Source organism: Rattus norvegicus, chromosome 7, assembly GCF_021556685.1.
Source record: "Rattus norvegicus strain SHRSP/BbbUtx chromosome 7, alternate assembly SHRSP_T2T, whole genome shotgun sequence".
Classification (NCBI taxonomy): domain Eukaryota; kingdom Metazoa; phylum Chordata; class Mammalia; order Rodentia; family Muridae; genus Rattus; species Rattus norvegicus.
In genome coordinates, this window is record NC_141540.1 from 66111787 (window position 1) to 66130186 (window position 18400).

The 18400-nt window shown below is 45.4% G+C and overlaps 1 protein-coding gene across 11 annotated transcripts in view; it reads right to left on the reverse strand.

Annotated features, from left to right (window-relative positions):
* The window catches only part of Msrb3 (methionine sulfoxide reductase B3), a 128099-nt gene that overhangs the window by 99993 nt on the left and 9706 nt on the right, over positions 1 to 18400 (reverse strand). For 2 of the 11 annotated variants that reach the window (XM_087559006.1, XM_087559004.1), the window contains exons 2-3: positions 15658 to 15835; positions 13483 to 13661 (exon numbers count right to left, since the gene is read on the reverse strand). In XM_087559006.1, coding sequence (XP_087415132.1) covers positions 13483 to 13519 — 37 coding nt within the window. In that variant the 5' untranslated portion in view covers positions 13520 to 13661; positions 15658 to 15835. 11 annotated transcript variants of the gene reach the window in all.

Consider the following 18400-nt stretch of genomic DNA (forward strand, 5'->3'; position numbering starts at 1 on the left):
GGTCTATACCTCACAACGCCATAAATAAAAATGTAGGTTTTTTTTTCTTTTTTCCATGAGACCCTTCCCCGTGAGGGATAAAGTATGTGCGGTAAATGTAATTACTTAGCAAAGCTGCGGCCTCTCTGTGCTCCCGCAGCTGACCATAAAACGTCTTCCTATTCTGTTTCATCAACCGCTGTACCAGGCTCCCTGGGCGCCTACGGATCACTGTGGCCATCTGGCTTGTGTCAAAGCCAGCACACAGGAAGAAAGGCGGTGACGTCACCCCGCAGGTCAGGCAAAGAACAAAGATGCCGTCTACAATTAAAAGCCAAGGACTGCAAATACCAGAGGCTCAAAGTGACTGTGATTTAATAGTCCATCCTCGCTGCCTTTTTCCTACCCACATAGCCAGAGCGCCATCTAGTGGCAAATTGGTTTTGCCCGGTTTGGGGGCGCTTAAGCTGCTTTGTTTCCATTTTGGTGTTTAAAGTCGACCCTAGAAGTGCCACACTAGGGTCCACACGGTAAAGCAACGGACGTTATTACTGCCACAGCCACCTTGTCTTTTCAGATGCCGAAGAACGACAGAGCACAACCTGTCGTGGTGTGAGCCACCCGCAAATCTCGCCTTTTATAGGCTGGGAACTGATAAGACCTCAATTATGTTAACGCTCACAAGTATGTTAGAAAAGGCAGGCAAGTTTACAGAATGCTTGCACAGTGAGAATGTATGTCTGAGCCACAGACCGAGGGGCAGGTCTAAAGATTGCTGCCGCCCGTGTCTGCATGCCCTGCAGCTCCATCAGACAGGGAATGTGCCTTTAGTGTGTGCCATCCAGGGACAAGACCATGGTCACAATATTTGGGGGGGGGGCTAAGGTTTTGAGGGAAGAGAGAAAGAGCATGTGTATTTTTCTCACACTTGCAATAAAGAGCAGACACAGATGACAGACATAAAACACACAGCCCATTTCCAGGAAGATGGCCATCACCGGGGATGTGGGCAAGCTTTGTTGCTGAACTGGCTGGCTGGACCCCAGCTAGTATCTGTAACTCCTTGTATGTATGACCTTGGACAAGTCACTTACCTTTGCTTCCCCAACTCTAAAGTGACCATTAAATAAAGCAATCAGTTAAAAGGACCCCTAACAACTCCTAGTATGTGGCATGTGTTCAGAAAAAGTTAGCTGTCAAATATTTGCCATGTTTAACATTACATGAATTGGAAAGTTACGTTTACGAAAAAATAAAATTTCCAACCGCACATTCTGATCCTGGCTTCCCCTCGCCCACCTCTTCCCAGCTCCTCCCCACCTCCCCACCCATCCAACTCCATGCCTTCTTCTTGTGTTTCTCACCATATCTTATCCCATCCCATGGTCCTGCTGGACCCAACGCCCATCACCGCCCCCCCATCCCGGAACAAGCCAACTGTTCCTACTAATTCCAGGTCTCTCTTTCGAGTCCGTGCTCTCCAATACCTTTTCCCACCACCGCCGGGAATCACAGCATAGCTTTTCCAGCGCTCACCCTACAGAGCACCCGATGATGAGCTATCCTACAGCAATTTCCAGGATACTGGTGAGTTTTCATCTTTACCTCTTCTAAATTAACACTGCCAGGAAGGGAGGGGATTTTTTTTTCATTTTTGTACCCCACTACCCAACACATGACAACCAAGCACTCATTCACTTACTGAGTAGAAGACTCAATGCCAACGATTAACCTACGAATCCAGCTGTTCAGGACATCTCATTTCCAATGTTGTCTCTGCCAGTTGCCTTGCTAACGATGCTTACAGGAATTAAAATCCATTATAGTGCACTTGCCAGCCAGGGATAGAACAGGTTGGGAGGCTGAAGAGCATCCCCACTTAAAATTCAAAGATAACTCAACTGCCCTATGATTTTCAAATTTTTCTGCTTTCCTACTAATACCCCTACTACCTCAGAATTCTAACGTCCAGATCATGACTGAACTCAGTGTGCTGGTGGTTTTGGTTTGGATCCTCCCTGACTCCCTCTTTTCCTCTGTGTCTGAAGTTGAACAAAGTACTAGCCAGAGAGAGAGCATTACCAGGGAATGCAGAGAATTCGCCAAGCTGATAATTAGTTCCAGATAGAGCTGACTGTGCCCATGGACTTGAAATGTCAGCCCCGAAGGTCGGATCCCTCGCCAACAAACGCAAAGAACTGTGCACATGAGCGGTTTTCACGAGCTGGTAAAAACGCTCTCCCCGCCAAATGACAAAAGCCAATGACAAATTAGAATGTTGTCAAGGACAATTTTTAAAAACATAACACTCAAATATCACCACAATCTTCTTCCTCTCCAGAAAGAAAAGGTGTGCAGACAGTGAGAACCAGGAAAGGAATCTTAAAACAAAGACCATTGTTGACAGAAAATGCTCCACTGATGGGTGTAGTCTCGAACCACCACTTTCCCCATTTCCTTTAGCAGAAAAGTTACCATGGGTCTGGAACCTCTAACTATAAAGTTCTATTGGAAACATTGTTCTCATTGGCACTGGGCCTGACACACACTTTATGTTCAACTGTTATTGGCTGAATGGACGGGCATCTCCTTTAGCTGCTGACTCATGAAGTCAGCAGCGGGATAGGTCGAGGTGGTGCCACCACTGCCAAGCAGAGTCTACTGGGATGCACAGAAGCCTGGGTTTTAAGAACGCCCCAGCCCTCCAAACCATTTCCAAATTAAAATTAGGGAGGTTGAGACCCGATGCTTTAAAATGCACCACAGTGCAAAACACACCTATGCATTGTTCTAACAGGGCCGTTGGTGTCATGGTTTATACCTTCTATTTCACATATGTATTTCAGCTACATGTTCTTCCTTTCTCTTCACATGGGTTTTAGAGATCTGAGCTCAGATAGCCTGCTATTTTTCTTCATATATAAAAAGCATCAGCAAGACAGAAAAAAAAAAACCCACATAAAGCAGTTTAATTCTTATGTAAATGAAAATACTTCAGAGGGTGGACGGCTGGAGACTGAACTTACCTAGGACCCTGGCCCTCATAGGCAATCGTTCAGTCACCACGCTTCATCCCAGACATTTCTGTCGCTTTTTATGTGAAACAGGGTCTCGCTGGCCTTTAACACAGTCTGTAGCCGTGGCAGGACTCGACCTCGTGCCCCTCAGCCTCCCCGGGGAGCAGTTCAGTTCCGGTTTTTCAGTTATTTCTTTTCTGCTGTTCTGATTTTTCTTTTCGAGTCCTGAGATCACACTAAGACCCTCACTGACCTCTACATTTCAGTGAGGAGTTTTACTCTGAGGTTTGCAAGCCCCCTCTGCAACCACAGAGCTTGTGATGTCAGCCATTAGAGGAGCACACGGCGCCTCTGAATACTACAGACCCCAGGGAACAGAGGCACAGCGCCTCCTGGCGGCATTTCCTATGGCTGATGATCACTTTCTTTCTCCCTTTGCAGAACCAGGGTCTTTATCTCTTACACCATTTCCTTTTATTCCCAAGGTAATTACACTACAAGCCTGGTCCTTCCGTTCCCTCTGGGTTTCCGACCTGCATACTCTCTCCATTACAGACCCACTTTTCTCCAGAACTTAGTCTCCAGACTTAATCTCCACCTTCCAGATGCTTGCAACGTATAAAGCTCTAGAGCTGACCTTCCTCAAAGCCTCCAACACCTCGTTTTCTAAAGACTTCTAGATAACAGTGGTATCAGTTTGTGTATGCACTGTGTGCTTTTCCTTCGCAGGGACCTCCCTACAGTTTTATAACCTCATAAGCTAATCTACTTCGTGTTATTTAAATATTTGCACGTGTGCATTTCGTGTCACTATGAATAGGAGCCGGATTCAAGTGCCTGAACTCGGTGAGTCTGAATATGTGATCCTGAGGTAACTTACTCCTACTGCTTGCTATTCTGCGGCTATTTCTGGCTCTCCACTTCCCACGCTAGGAGTGCAGTGCCTCCTGCTGCCCCCTGGTGGTAGAGAGACCACATGACATGTTCCAATCAACACATTAGCTGCAGAGATGGTAAAAGTGGCTCTCTGGAGCCTCTTAGCTGTTGGCGTGAACCCACCGTACAGCACTTGCTTTTCTTCTGTAACAATCCCACCTCTACAGCTAATCCAGAGCAGCTCTGTTAACCGTGACTCCGGAGTAAGGAAACAAGGAATAGACTTTCCATCGGGCCCACAGAGAGTATGAAGTACAAACAAGAACGAAGCCTTCAGCATGTGCAGCCCTTGGTACCGGCGATCGTTTGTTCAGATCAGAACGCCTTTTGACGTGCCCGGAAAGCAAGCGATGGAGCCAGAATAAAGTTTATTTTAATCACCTCTACTATATTAAAATTTCCTTTGGGCTGGAGAGAGCCCCGCAGTTAAGAGGGAACATTGCTCTTCTAGGAGACACAAATTAGTTCCCAGCAGTGGCGTCACAACTTCTTGTAACAGCAGCTTCTCCTCCATGGTGATCACAAACCCCTGGCCTCCATGAGCACCTGCATTCATGCGTATTTACTCACAGACACATAATTTAAAATAATAAATATATGTTTAATCCTCAAGGACAGGAATTCTGGTGCTAAAGATTACTGTACCCATTTCAGAAAATGCATTCTAGAAACATGAGAAGTCTGACACCAAGGTCATGGAGACATCAACAGAAAGCCTACAGCGCTCACCCATTAGTCACCTCATTAGTAACTGTCCCAAAGCTCCTCTTATGGTCAGAAGAGAGAACTCTCCTATTAGAAAAAGACACCGAAGACCACACGATTGCTGCTTAACCCGACCACACAGAATTAACTGTCCCAGTCCTCCAGAAAGCGAAGTGTTCAGTCACTCCATGGCTTAGTCGAGTAACTTGTAGTGAGAGCTGAATTAATGAATGGATGAATGAACGAATGAATGAAATCCTTTATCCCGATGTGACTGCTGCTCCCTGGACACTAACCACATCCGTGGCAGCTTCTTACTGACTCAACGAGTGGGAAGCCTAAACACAGTACACACAGACAAGATGCTCCCACTGTAGTCAATCAACAATACAAGGAAAAAAATCTATTTGCCATGATGCTCCCAAAAGACTTCACTTACTCCAGCCCTAAGGTTAAGCAATCCTAGAAACAGCTTGATTTTCTCAACCTAAAGGTAAGCAGCAACAACAATGGCGATAACAACACACACAGCGCCATGCACAGACACGAACTCATACACATACCACACACACACATACACATTCACACACCACATACACACATACACATTCACACACCACACACACACATACACATTCACACACCATACACATACATCATACTCATATGTAAACACACACATACCACACAGCCCACACAGACACACAAACACAGACATGTCATGATACACACACATGTCATGACAATATAAGCTTTTAAAAAAAACAACCCGTGGACAGATACTTGGCTGTTTCGGAATGTACTGCAAACACCGGCAGCTTCGTACACGGGAACGAAGAGGATCTAGCAAAGGAAGGCAGAAGGGAAATCAGAAGAAAGTCTGAAGGCACCAGGCTCTTCGTCTTGTGAAGCAGAGAAGAGGCATCAACTGAACCATAAAATGGCTCCCTAAAATTCCATCTTCCCCAAATAACAGACTCCCCTGGAATGCGGGCTCAGCATACAGTCACAGGTCTTGGCCTCCCAGCAACGGGATCGGAGCACGCAAGTGAACTGTGGGAAAGGGAGCGTAAGTCTGTGGACCTTGTGATCTGTCAGAGGAACTTTAAAGCCGAGGTCATGTGGTTTCAGCTTCTTCCTCCCTCCTGGGGCATGGTTAACAGTTCGTAAACCCCAAAACAGACATTGCTGGATGAAGAAGACCACGCCATGAAGCCAAGCAAAGATGGTTGCCATCTTTGACCTGGTGCATGAAAGAAAAGTAAGTTTCTGTATTATCTGAGTCCCTTTGCTGCATCTCTGTCTGCCACAGCGAGCCTCCGGGCTATCACAGGCTAAGCAGTAAATACAGCGGTGCTGTAAAGTGAACAACGGACCGATCACAGCACCACTAGAGGAGTGAACGGTGCAAAATACTGAAGCAGTGCGAGAGGAGCCCTTAGCTTTCACGTCTGGATGTCATCCGAGTTTGACAAGCCAATTGGGGTTGCTATGACTGTATCAAAAGTATAGAAGTAAGTTTAAAAAAAAAAAAACAGTGATTTGAAGTTGTTTCAGGGGAGTGAGACAGAGAGAGGTAAAGTTGAAAGGTATTAGTGCTTGTGCACTAAGAACCATTTGCAGATTTTCTTTATAAAAATAAAATTAACATGAAAAACATGTTGTGTTCCAAATGAGTCTTTCATTTAAAAAAAAAAAAAAAAGACCACCTCTGAACGTCGCCAGAATCTATATTCTAGGCCTGGGAGTCTATGTTAAAGTATCTATGTCTCTCCATGATTGGTATCACTTTTGAGGCAAGGTCTCACTATGTAGCCCATGCTAGCCTCAAATTTGTGAGGATTACTGAGGCAGGAGGATTATGTTGAGTGCAAGGCCAGCCCAGGCTACATAAGTACCTGGCCAGCCTGGTGTACAGGGTAAGATCCTGTCTCAAAACAAAACTCAGCTCATGTTTTCCTCCTTCCCTCCCTCCCTCCCTCCCTCCCCCCCCTCCCTCCCTCCCTCCCTCTCTCCCTTTCTTCCTTCCTTCTTCACAATTTATTCTTATTTCTATATTTCTGATTTTGTTCCAAAATATTCCCAACTACCCATCACCAAAATTGCAAACATGATTTCCTGGTTTTACTTTTAGTCACTGGCTACCCAGGCGACACTAACTGACCACAACTCTATTTCCATTCCGTTCCCTAAATGTATCCTCCTCTTCTCACCTAAGATGGGGAACAAACTGCTGCTCCAAGTCGTTCACTTCTGATCTGGTCCCCTTCACATCTGCCCTGCTGCCCCCTGCACACAGCCTGTACACTGGTTTTGCTCACACACACAGGACTTAACATGCTCCAGGACTCATCACCATCTCCAGAGAAAGCTTCGACCAATCTGCCCCACCTTCACGGCCTGTCAGAGTCACTTCAATCTGCCCCACCTTCACGGCCTGTCAGAGTCATTTCTTTTGCTCTTGCAGTTCTTCAGCCCTCAGCATTCTCTGGTCCACACCACCCTCCACAGACCCTTGTGTCTTTTGTTATTTCGTGCCTCCCTCCATACCTAGCTCTTAGAAGACAGCCGATGTACGCCACTTGAATGAATAAATAAATATTACGTTCTGATTATGACCCACTGTTCAGTTCCTTCCTAAAATCTCCCATTTAGTGGAAATTTCTACAGATCCTCAGCTTCCTTATCTGTAAAATATGGGTTATAATAACAGTTATTTCATTAAAGTTCACATTAAATAAAATTTTTTATACTATATAGCACAACACAGTGAATTTTAATATTCCCTATCCAGAAGGAAAACAAAAGGAGGAAGAAGAAAGAAGTATAGAGATGAGGGGGAGGAGTATGGAGATGAGGGGGAGGGGTATGGAGATGAGGGGGAGGGGTATGGAGATGAGGGGGAGGGTATGGAGATGAGGGGGAGGGGTATGGAGATGGGGAGGGTATGGAGATGAGGGGGGGTATGGAGATGAGGGGGAGGAGTATGGAGATGAGGGGGAGGAGTATGGAGATGAGGGGGAGGGGTATGGGGATGAGGGGGAGGGGTATGGAGATGGGGAGGGGTATGGAGATGGGGAGGGGTATGGAGATGAGGGGGAGGGGTATGGAGATGAGGGGGGTATGGAGATGAGGGGGGTATGGAGATGAGGAGGAGGAGTATGGAGATGGAGGAGCAGTAGGGAGATGAGGGGGGAGAGAAAGGGGAGAGAGCTACATGATTACAGACTTTAACTTAGTTTGGAAAACATAAAGATTGGACCATTAAACACATAACTTCACAAGAATTTTTTTTCCACTTCAGGAATTAATTTCACGTTCATGAAAAATATATATATTTTTTACTTTGATGAAAATTAAAATTTCAAATTTTGCAACCAATTGTTTCAGACAACTCAGAGTGACCCAGCTTTGTGCATGCAAAAAAAAAAAAAATCAAAGGGTTGAGGCCACTCTTATGAACTCCAGCAGAAGTTATAAATTACAGTTGCAATGTTACTGCCACGAAAGATAAAGTATTCAAGGTCTTAAAACTAATTCTGCACATGACCCTGAGAATCAGTCCTAGCACTTGAGAACTTGGATTCCCAGCACTTACAACCTTGTGACTGATATAGCAATCTCCCATGAAAATGCCAGTAAATTCCACTGTCCTAGGTGCCTCTTTTGCACAAAACGCTAGTGACTTTTTATATATTCCACCATATATTACCACTTGCAGTCACCTTACCCAATAAGAATGTTCCAACCTCTTATGATGCCTTTTGACAATCTTTTTAATCAAATGCTTTTTAAGGGATATGATAGTTTTTAATTGAGTTACCTCAGGCTTAGGAAATAAATATATCTTTTCTTGTTTAAAAAAATGTACCAGCTCAAGGATAGACTCCAGGTTATGAATGATCTATAAATCAAAATATCATTAATGAATTTAAGGTTGATAGAATTTAAAATATATGGTGGTGTGGTGGTTTCAATAAGAATGACCCCCGCCCCCAGGCTCATAGCTTTGAATGCTTGGTCCCCAGGGAGTGGGGTATGGCCTTGTTAGAGTAGGTGTGGCCTGATTGGAGGAAGTGTGACATTGGAGGAGGCTTTGGGATGTCAAATACTCAAATCAGGCCCAGTGTCTCTCCCTGTGCTGCTGTCTGTGAATCCAGATACCTCTCCAGCACCATGTCCGCCTTCGTGTCTCCAAGCTGACAATGGACTGACCCTCTAAGTGTGTGAGCCAACCAAATGAAATGTTGCCCTTAATAAGAGTTGCCTTGACAATGGCGTCTCTTCCCAACAATAGGACACTGAGACCTGTGGTAATCAGTAGATACGATAAATGTCACATGATTAGATGAAAATAACCCTTAAAGGGAGATTGTGGCATGAAGGCAACGATGCAAAAATAATCACTTTCAACTACAGGCTCCACCTTAACTAATAGAAACAAGACAGAAAAAAAAAAAAGTTCCTAAATTCCCCCCATAATGAAGAGTAAAGGTGGAGGCACTTTTAATGTGCTGGTTAGACTGGGTACCATTTTCTACACCCACAGAAACTAAAATAGCCCCAATAAAAGATGGAGGCAAGTATAACAGCCTCAAGAAATGAGCACTGGGAGAAGGAAAACCGCAAAAACCTGAAGTAACAGAAGAAAGGCTCATCCGCTATGTCCATGGCATAAAATAAAAATGGTTTGTATGAGCTTATTAAAAAGAGTGACTCACACAGCATTGCAAAATAAAGAAATGGCGAGGAAGGGTTTGAAAGGGGATGAGAGAAAAAAAGGTGCTTCCTTTCATCCGGTAAACACAGGCACCAATAAAAGGGAAGCAATACTTTTCGAAAGAGCTCACTCCCAGTCAGATTCATCACTCCCATGAAAGTGGAGGACAGAATATAAAAACAGGAAACCTGCATCCGCCCTGAAAATGTAACACAAATAAGGTTCTTCTACGAAGCTTCTGCTGGATGAAGTGCAGAGGGAAAGTACAGAAGAAAAGGTCAAAGCCCCACTCACACCCCAGCGACCCCTGAGCCCAGCACATTCCCACTGGGTTCTCGGGAGGCAGAAGAAAAACCCAGAGTGCAGCTAAGCCACCAGGTACAGAAAGTGTCAACTGGACATGCCACTGTCTAAATCCAGTGGGTAATTCTGGCAGGGCCTGACACAGGCTGTCACCTCACAAAGGACTGAGGAAGAGCCTGTATGCTGACTATTGAAAGAGACAGGCAAATCTGGGAGATGCTGAGTCCCCCAACCAGCCCCGTATTCAAAATTCTGGATAGTGCTCCAATCAAAATCAAGACACTCCAACAGCACACCCACCCCTCCTTTCCAGAGCCCACTTCAGATGCTGCCCCCCTCCTCTCTCTCTACAGTCCGTGTCTTTGAAAGCTCTCTGTTCTCCTCTTTTGTAGGCTTGAAAGATAACACGCACCAAACTCAGAAGTGCTCTCATTCTCAGGCTGGGCAGACGGGCCATTGCCTCTGCTCCTCAGTCTACGTGACAGATGCTGAAACTAAAACCGAACACCATAGCAACTGGCAGCTGACATGTCAGGAAAGCGAGAGCTAAGGTTACTAAGCTTGTTAACAACCACACAGAGGCAGAAGGGGAAAACACAGACCCACACATATAAAAGGTAAAATAAATACTATCTGGTGGCCAGGGGTGTGGGTGAAAGGAAGCATGCTCATCAAACGCACGTAAACGCCCTGGGTTGCATCCTCACCCTGCAAAAAAGAAAAGAAGAATGGGGGGAGGAGGAGGAAGAGGAGGAGAAATAGGGAGGAGGAGGAGAAAGAGGAAAAAGAAAGAACAGGAGAAAGAAGAAGAGGAGAAAGAGGAGAAGGAGGAGGAAGGAGAGGAAGAGGAGGAGGAAGAGAAAAGGGAAGGGGAAGGAGGAGAAGAAGGGGAAGAAGTAGAAGGAGGAGGAAGAGGAAAAGGAGGAGGAGGAAGAGGAGGAAGAAGAAGAGGAGGAGGAGGAGGAAGAGGAGGAAGAGGAGGAGGAGGAGGAGGAGGAGAAAAAGAAAAAGAAAAAGAAAAAGATAAAGAAGAAGAAAGTGTTCCAAACAGTGATCTGGAGCTAAGAGTAAATGTCACCCACCTCACCCCCCCACCCCCACCCCCACCCCCACCGCTGGTGATGAAGGAAGAGTATGTGGCTGAGGCGGATATCTGTCAGGATGAAGTCGACAAGAGAGAATCATGGAAGCCAGTGCAGGGATTTGTAAAGAAGAGGCACTGAAGAGAGCGTTACTATCAGACAGGCAGATTTAAATTCTAACGAGACAAGAGTGAAAATGGCAGGACTCACTCAGGACCGAAGGGAGACACTGATCTCTAGAGCTACAGCCTAGGCTCAGGTCTGCTGTCTGTTAGGGTGAGAGAGGTGAGTCCCAGCGCACAGCTGTGGCTGAAGCAGCAGTGAAAACGGCAGCAGCGGTTACTAATCTGGGAGGTGAGGAGGCCAAAGTTGAGGTAGAAAAAGAAGTTCTGGTTTATGGCCTGTCAGGGTGCCCTAGGCAAGGTTATGCAGTCAGTGATGACACGAAAGGAATCGAGGGCAGGAGAACTGGGCTGATGGGGAGATAAGACCTAAATACAATCAGAACTGAGGCCATGAGGTAAGATGATTGAAGGAGACGCATCTACCAGGTGAAAAAGGCGGGTGAACTGTAGCTCAGCTCAAGGTGGGTTATCCTGAAGAGGGTCTAGAAGAGAGTTGTGAGTCAAGGGGAGAGATCAAAGGTGTTGTCCCAGAATGGCAGAGATGACCCTGCCTGTAAAACCACTGATGTTGCTACAGTAACACTTACTGTGGAGCCGCTGTGAGAGGAACAGGCAGGGACAGTGCAGGAGCAGAGGCTGAGAGACAATGGGATTGCTGTGGGCTTTTGAGACCTCATAGTCTGTCCCCAGGGACACATCTTCTCCAACAATGACACACGTCTTAATCCTTCCCAAATCATTCTACCCACTGGGGGCCAAGCATTCAAATACATGAGACTATAGTAACACTCATACTCAAAAGGTCTTTCACTTCATGATTAAAACAGTCCATGAGCAATAGATGCAATAGCGCCTCCATTTTTCAAGTGAAAGAACTGAGATATCGTTTTAATTAATTAAGCCAGAAACCAAGACAAAGGCTGGTTCTAGGATGGAGTGACTACACCAAACAACCTAGTTGGGAAGAGAAGGATCCAACAGAATCCACTGGAATTGGCGGGAACACCATTAGTTCCACCAGAGCAGCTCACTCCAAGGAAATAGTACCAGCAAGATTTCACTTCTGAGACCTCCTCCCCCAATTCTAACCGGCATCAGTCCCTCTATGAACCAGGGACATGGCCCTAAATGCTGTACCTACTGCTGTTCTCGGTGTCCACAATCTATTCCCCAGACAGCAGCCAGAACGCCCACTTAGAAATGAAGTTCGGGCCTCCTCACTGCCTACCTAACATCCCCTCAGTATGGCCATGTTCAGCACATCTCGACTCTCATAATCCTCTAAGCACTCGGTAGGTAAGTGGCCAGGGAGATCCTCAGAAGTGTTAGCCCCCAAGCCTGACAACTTGAGTTCTATCTCCAGACCCATAATGGTGGAAGGAAAGAACCAACTACCAAAAGCTGTCTTCTGATCACCACATACCTACCACGTGTGTGCACATCTGCAGTAGTTAGATGATGGGCAGACGATTGCCCTCCTTTGATCCTCACTCTAACTGCTCTCTCCTGCTCCTATCACAGGACGGCCTTGCTTTTTCTGCAACAGGTCGTGGCAGTTTCAAACCAAGAGGGAAAACCTGAGAAAGAGGCCTGTGTGTCCAGTTCACACTATATCCCAACATGAGACACACTAATTAGTGCCTCACGAGTAAGAAGAGTTCATTCGTATTTCAGAGGCCTGAAAAAGAGAGCTGGAGAGGAGGTGAGGAATTTGTAAGCTAGTTTGAAGAATAAATGGAGAACAACGGAACAAGAAGAGTTGGGCGGAGTGGGGTCAGGGGTGAGAGGGCACGGCAGAGGAGGGAATACTGGGAAGGACATCTAAGTCTAAAGGCCTTTGAAAGGCCATATGGAAACCTACGACTGTGGGAAGCTTCCTAAAATAGATGCATATGTATACATATATATATATATGTATTATCTATGTGTATGTATATACATACACACATGTATATATAATATGCACACACACACACATCCTATAATGGGAGTACAATGTCACTCCCAGACACCACAGCCTGTCCAATAAAAAACCCAGTGGCAGGCGGGAGTTTGTTGGTCAATGGGATCCCATAGGCCCCAGCATCCAAATAGTCATTTCCAGTGCTGCTGGTATTCTTATTGGTAAGACCCTGTTACTAAAGACTTCATATATTCGAGTCACAGGACATGGAAAAATCAAACTGGCACTCACTGGGAAGCCTCCTCTCTACAGGTGCCGGAAGATGCTATGCGGGTGAAGCTACTAAGGGGATAGAGCACTCGGCTGTGTCCCTCAGCTCTGAGTCCACAAGAGTGAGTTCCTAGAAAGACCTGCCAACCAATGCCAGAGTGTGCAAATGCTATGACAGCCACCAACCACCCTCTGGTTGGATTTAAGGCCCACTCTACAAAGGGGAACTCAGTCTAGCATCTTTATTAACACCAAGAGCCTGTGACTGGGTGGACTGTAGGCCCTGAGGGAGAAACAACTATTATTATGCCAAATGAACACAGAATTAAACAGCCTCCTAAGGTCTGTCTCTGTATCTGGAGATTACCTCTCCTCTCACTCAACCCTCACCTGCGGCTTCTTTCTGTTATAGGTGACGATTAACACAGAGAGCACAACTCACCCAAAAGAAACATCCAGTTAGCAGGCCCTCCTCCCATGGCTCCAGGGTCATCACCAAAGAGGAAACAGGGCCGCAGGAGTCAGAAGTCAGGGAGGATTGCAGCAAAGCAGTGCGGCCCAGCCGAGGCAGGAGAGAGCTGCACACCTCCGTTCACAGCCGTTATTACCACATACCCAAAACTGCACAAGAAAAGCCAGACAAAAATCCTAGTGTGGACAGGAGAAGGAGGCACAAAGTCCCACCCCAGCTAGGAGCCATTGAAAAGTGATGGCTCCTGGGAGAGATCCAGTCCCTGAGAGCCTGGCCAGGCTCCAGCAGAAGGACCTATGCCCATGCACACACAGGCAACACCTAGCAAACTTAGCCGGTTTGAACACAGGGCACATAAAACTGGGAGGAGGACAAAGGAGGGGCTGTTTATATAAGGATTTCAAACAACAAAATTGAAAAAAAAAAGTGGAATAGCCCTTCCCCCAACCAAAAACTAAGTTAAATCTCAGGAGATGCTGGGATAGATGGGCTTTCCATTTTGTGGGAGAAATCTAAGCATGTTTAAATGAGAGGTATTAGGAAGATTTTCCCAGAGCTTGGAAAAACTGGAGGTTATTTTTAAAAATCCTATGAGAAGGTCTTAATTTCTTATTTCTAATTTTAATCTTAAAAAAATGAACTTTGTAAAATAGTGAGTATTTTTAGGGCCTTTGATCCTTATGCTAACACACTTCTGTAATTAGGGGTTAGCAGAAAACCAGTTGTTTCCAGCCCCATCCAGAATTTTATTTTTTTCCCTTTTGGTCATTTCATGCTAACAAAGTTCTTATTAACAGTTATACATGCCCCACAGATAAAGTATCACTTGGCAGACAAAAGTTATCTGAAAAATCCTAGTATGTTAACTGCTTCATGTAAGACCATAAAATTTCCCTCTGGGAAAAAACAAAAACAAAAACAAAAAACAAAAAACAATATTTGGAGCTAGCAAGGTGGCATATCGGGTAGAGGGGCTTGCCACCAAGTCTCACAAGCAGAGTTTGATCCCTCAAATACACTGAAGGGGAAAACCGACTCTCTCAAGTTGCCTTCTAGCCTTCACAAATGCACCACAATATGTGTGTGTGTGTGTGTGTGTGTGTGTGTGTGTGTGTGTGTGTGACAGGAACTTCACACAGATGGCTTTAGCACTCCATCTTGAAACTGGGTAGGGGCACTCAGACTTTTAAAATAAGGTCTGTATATTTTATATAGGTGACTGACTCTTTCTATATGGGTGATGACATATACGTAGGCAAAATGCCCATACAGATATAATTAAAATAAAAAAAAATTTAAAACCTAACAGTTTTTGAAAAAGAAATCAGAAGCAAAGTTGACAGTGAACTTTCAATTTTCAACTCTCCCTTTCATTATCGTAAAACTAGAATTCCAAGAGTACTTGTGGTCACTCACCCCCAGTACCTTGTCCAATCTGGACTAGGTCCCAGGAGATGTAGCCACACTTTCCTTATTAATGCACTACTAATCTAAAATAAGGAAAGCCTCTACCTAACACACGTTACAATTCTCTCCAACTCCGACCAAGCCCAGAGTCTGTAGCCACCAAACACAATAGGAACAAAAGAAGAAACATGCAAATATAAGATGGATTTATTCTTATTAATGATTTAAACTTGACACAGGTTCTGCAGTACTTTTCTTGGTCGTTAAGTAAAGAAACTGTAAGAGCTTGTTCTATCGTGTATAGCAATGGCAGACAGTTATGACCAAAACAATGAGTGCTATAAACGGGTTATACAAATGTCACCTTAAAAATCACATTATAGGCCTAGGAATGATCCCTGAAAATGGAGTTTTTGGAGTATACCATTTATGTCTCCTCATCCTGGAGACTATTTAATAGCACAGTCTCAGCTAGTCTATCTCCAAGCCAGGAAAAAAAAAACCTTTAAAAATTAAAAGTAAATAAATAAAAACAGGAGGCAACTGCTGTGACAGGATTTTGAGGCAGTTCCTCAAACTTTTGAAAGTTTGTAAAAACTTTCAGTTATGGCTTAGGTTTAAAAAAAAAACAAAAACAAAAAAAAAAAACAAAACAAAAAAAAAAAAAAAAAAAAAAAACAAAGCTAAAGAGAGAGAGTGACCCAGGGGACTTGGAACCAGGAACATCCCGGAGAATACCTGCAAAGCCGAAAAGCAAGTGCAGTCTGCAAATTTTGTAGGTCATTATTTCCACACGCGTACTCAGCGAGCTTTTATCTTCGAAGTTGACTTCCAGACGTTCACGACAGCTTCCTGCTGTACAGCATCTCCTCACTCAGCAGCTGCTACAATGCGTAGCTATGGAGGCGCTGGCATTCTATTTTATTTTGAGAGGAAGAAATAATTCTTCATACTCTGCTCTGTACATAAACCTGTCTATCTACATGTGAGGACCGGGGCACTGTCCTTAGAAAGTCCAAATCGGGGTATACTGTTATCTGTAAGCTGGTCCCCGAGAACACAGTTTCTAGGCCCCAGTTCTCTCGGGTTTGCCTTCAACCAGCTCCAGGTGTCATCAATCTCCACAAGCCACGGAAATAAAGCCTCTCGAGAAAGGCTTTCCTTCAGCCATCAATGCATTGGATACTCTGAGCTGACGTCAGAGAGCCACGCCTCTCCATGGTACAGTGGCCAGGGTGGCTAGCCCGAGGGTGCTGGAGCTACGCAAGTGACAACTGCTAGCACGAGACATTCAGGGTGCGGGGTGTGTGTGTGTGTGTGTGTGTGTGTGTGTGTGTGTGTGTGTGTGTGTGTGTGTTAGTACAAAATGGTGTGCTTCGATAGTCGGTTTCATTTATTTTAGACTAAGAAAATGTCAAAAATTATTAAAGATAACCTGACCATTGCGACAGAAAGTGCCCCTAAGACAGGCAGAGAATTCTAAGTACTACTCCCTTACGGTCCTCACAGCCTGCCCATTCTTGGAGATGAAAGGAGGGCCCAGGAGGGCTGTGCGACAGTATGTGTCCAGAACTTTAAAGTTTCGCTATGTTGAGGATGGTGGGGAAGGAGCAGCCCCACCGTGCAGGGTAAGGGCGTCCTAGACGCGGTGCCTGCCGTATTTCCTATGTATTTGATGTCAATCCTTCCGCACAGCAACTCGCAGACAGAATGCCAGGTGCCGAGTGGATCGCTTTTGAAGCCCTATCAGGTTCTGTCTTCTTTAGGATGCTTTTCTTGCGTCCCTCCTCTGACTGGAGGCAACCCCGTTCTAGTCTTACCTATCTCTCCAGCCCTCCTCACTCATAGAGGTTTTGTTTCCAGTCTTGCTGGCTCTCCCTCCACACCCTGCCACACACGGTTCCGCTACCCACTTCCACGGCCACCCACGAGCCAGCCACTCGCATCCACGGGAATGTTCTATGGGCGCCTAAAGCAGGAGATCTGCAGCTGATACTTTGTCTCATTTACAAAGCTGTTCTGAGCAAACATTCTTTCAGTCACCCAGGATTAACATTTCGGCAACACCCTTTACCCATCCCTTTCTTCCCTAGTACCTTAATGATCTCAGCCCCATTCTCCCTCCCCCAAGGCTTCCCTCACCCCACTGCCGCTCCCTAGTTTAAGTCTTCATTTCTTGAAAAACCTGGGTTGCTTGTTAATACTTTCTTTGCCAACTCCACTCACCCTGTGAGCTGTTAGACATACCACCTGCAATTCTACTCTGATTGCGACATTCCAGGGATCAAGAAACTCCCAATTTCATAGCTAATGAGGCCAGTCCTAATCTCCCGGCCTTGAGCATTAAGAGTCTTGCATGTCCTGAGCCCAACCCAATTCTCTACCTCTTCATTTTCACAGTTCTCCGGTTTATATCCGTTCTGTCTGTGCCTTCTGCATTTGCTGTGTCTGACATAATATCATGTGGCCAAGCAAGGCCATTCCCTCCCTGCCCTCCCGTGCCTCTTCAGTTGACAGGAAAACTTCCTGTCTTTTACATATTCAATCTTCACACAGGAAATTGGAATGTTCATGGAAAAGCTTATAAAAATCTATGAGACAAACAGTGCCCCTGTGCTCCAAGGTCAAAGAGGAAGGTGGTGGTGGGCCTGAGGATTTCAGAATGTGGAAAGTCAGAAAGTAACATAGCTGTGCCCCTGTTGGAGGGCTAAGAGCCTTCTCAGAACTAGAAGTGAACCGCTAGTCTGCTGCACAGTGAATACATACAGTGTTGAGTGGCACGAGCTTTTGGAGAAGCTAAAGGAAGTTATACACACGATTAGATATGGAAGGTTTCACAGGGTCTCACAAGAGGATGTATCAACCACTATTAATAAAAAATTAAAAAAAAAAAAAGGCTGGAATCATGAGCCAAGCCTCATGAACTCACGCTCCCTAGATTCTTTCTATTTTGAACGACTCTATCATTTCCACACTCTTCATGAACTTACATAGAGAGCTACTTGGACTCAACTCCTCGTTAGTGGGTTCCTGAACATTCAGGAGACTGAAAACACGCAGGGGACAGCCTACAGAATGGATTGACGGTTATCACCCAGGACTTTCACAACTCCGTCCCATGCTGAGCTCATAATTCCATGCTGAGTGCGACATGCACGCAGTTGACTTCCCGTAGGTCCCCCCCCACCCCGCCCAGCATTCTTGCAGAAGGAGCTGCATGCTGTCTAGTGTCTGCAGGCGATGTCACCACTTCAACATGCCATGCAATCAAGAAGAAATCATGCAGTATAAAGACTAAATATCCCCAAAATCTAACACATGAAAAGGCCGACTCAAGCACTCCACAGAGCTATACACTACATGATACTAGAAGTCAGAAACTTTGGGGGAAATCTAGACCAACCACATGCCCCACACTGTGTGTTATCAGGTTCCTCCTCTGAGATATACTCAAGCAACTTTGTACTGTGGTCAAGGGACA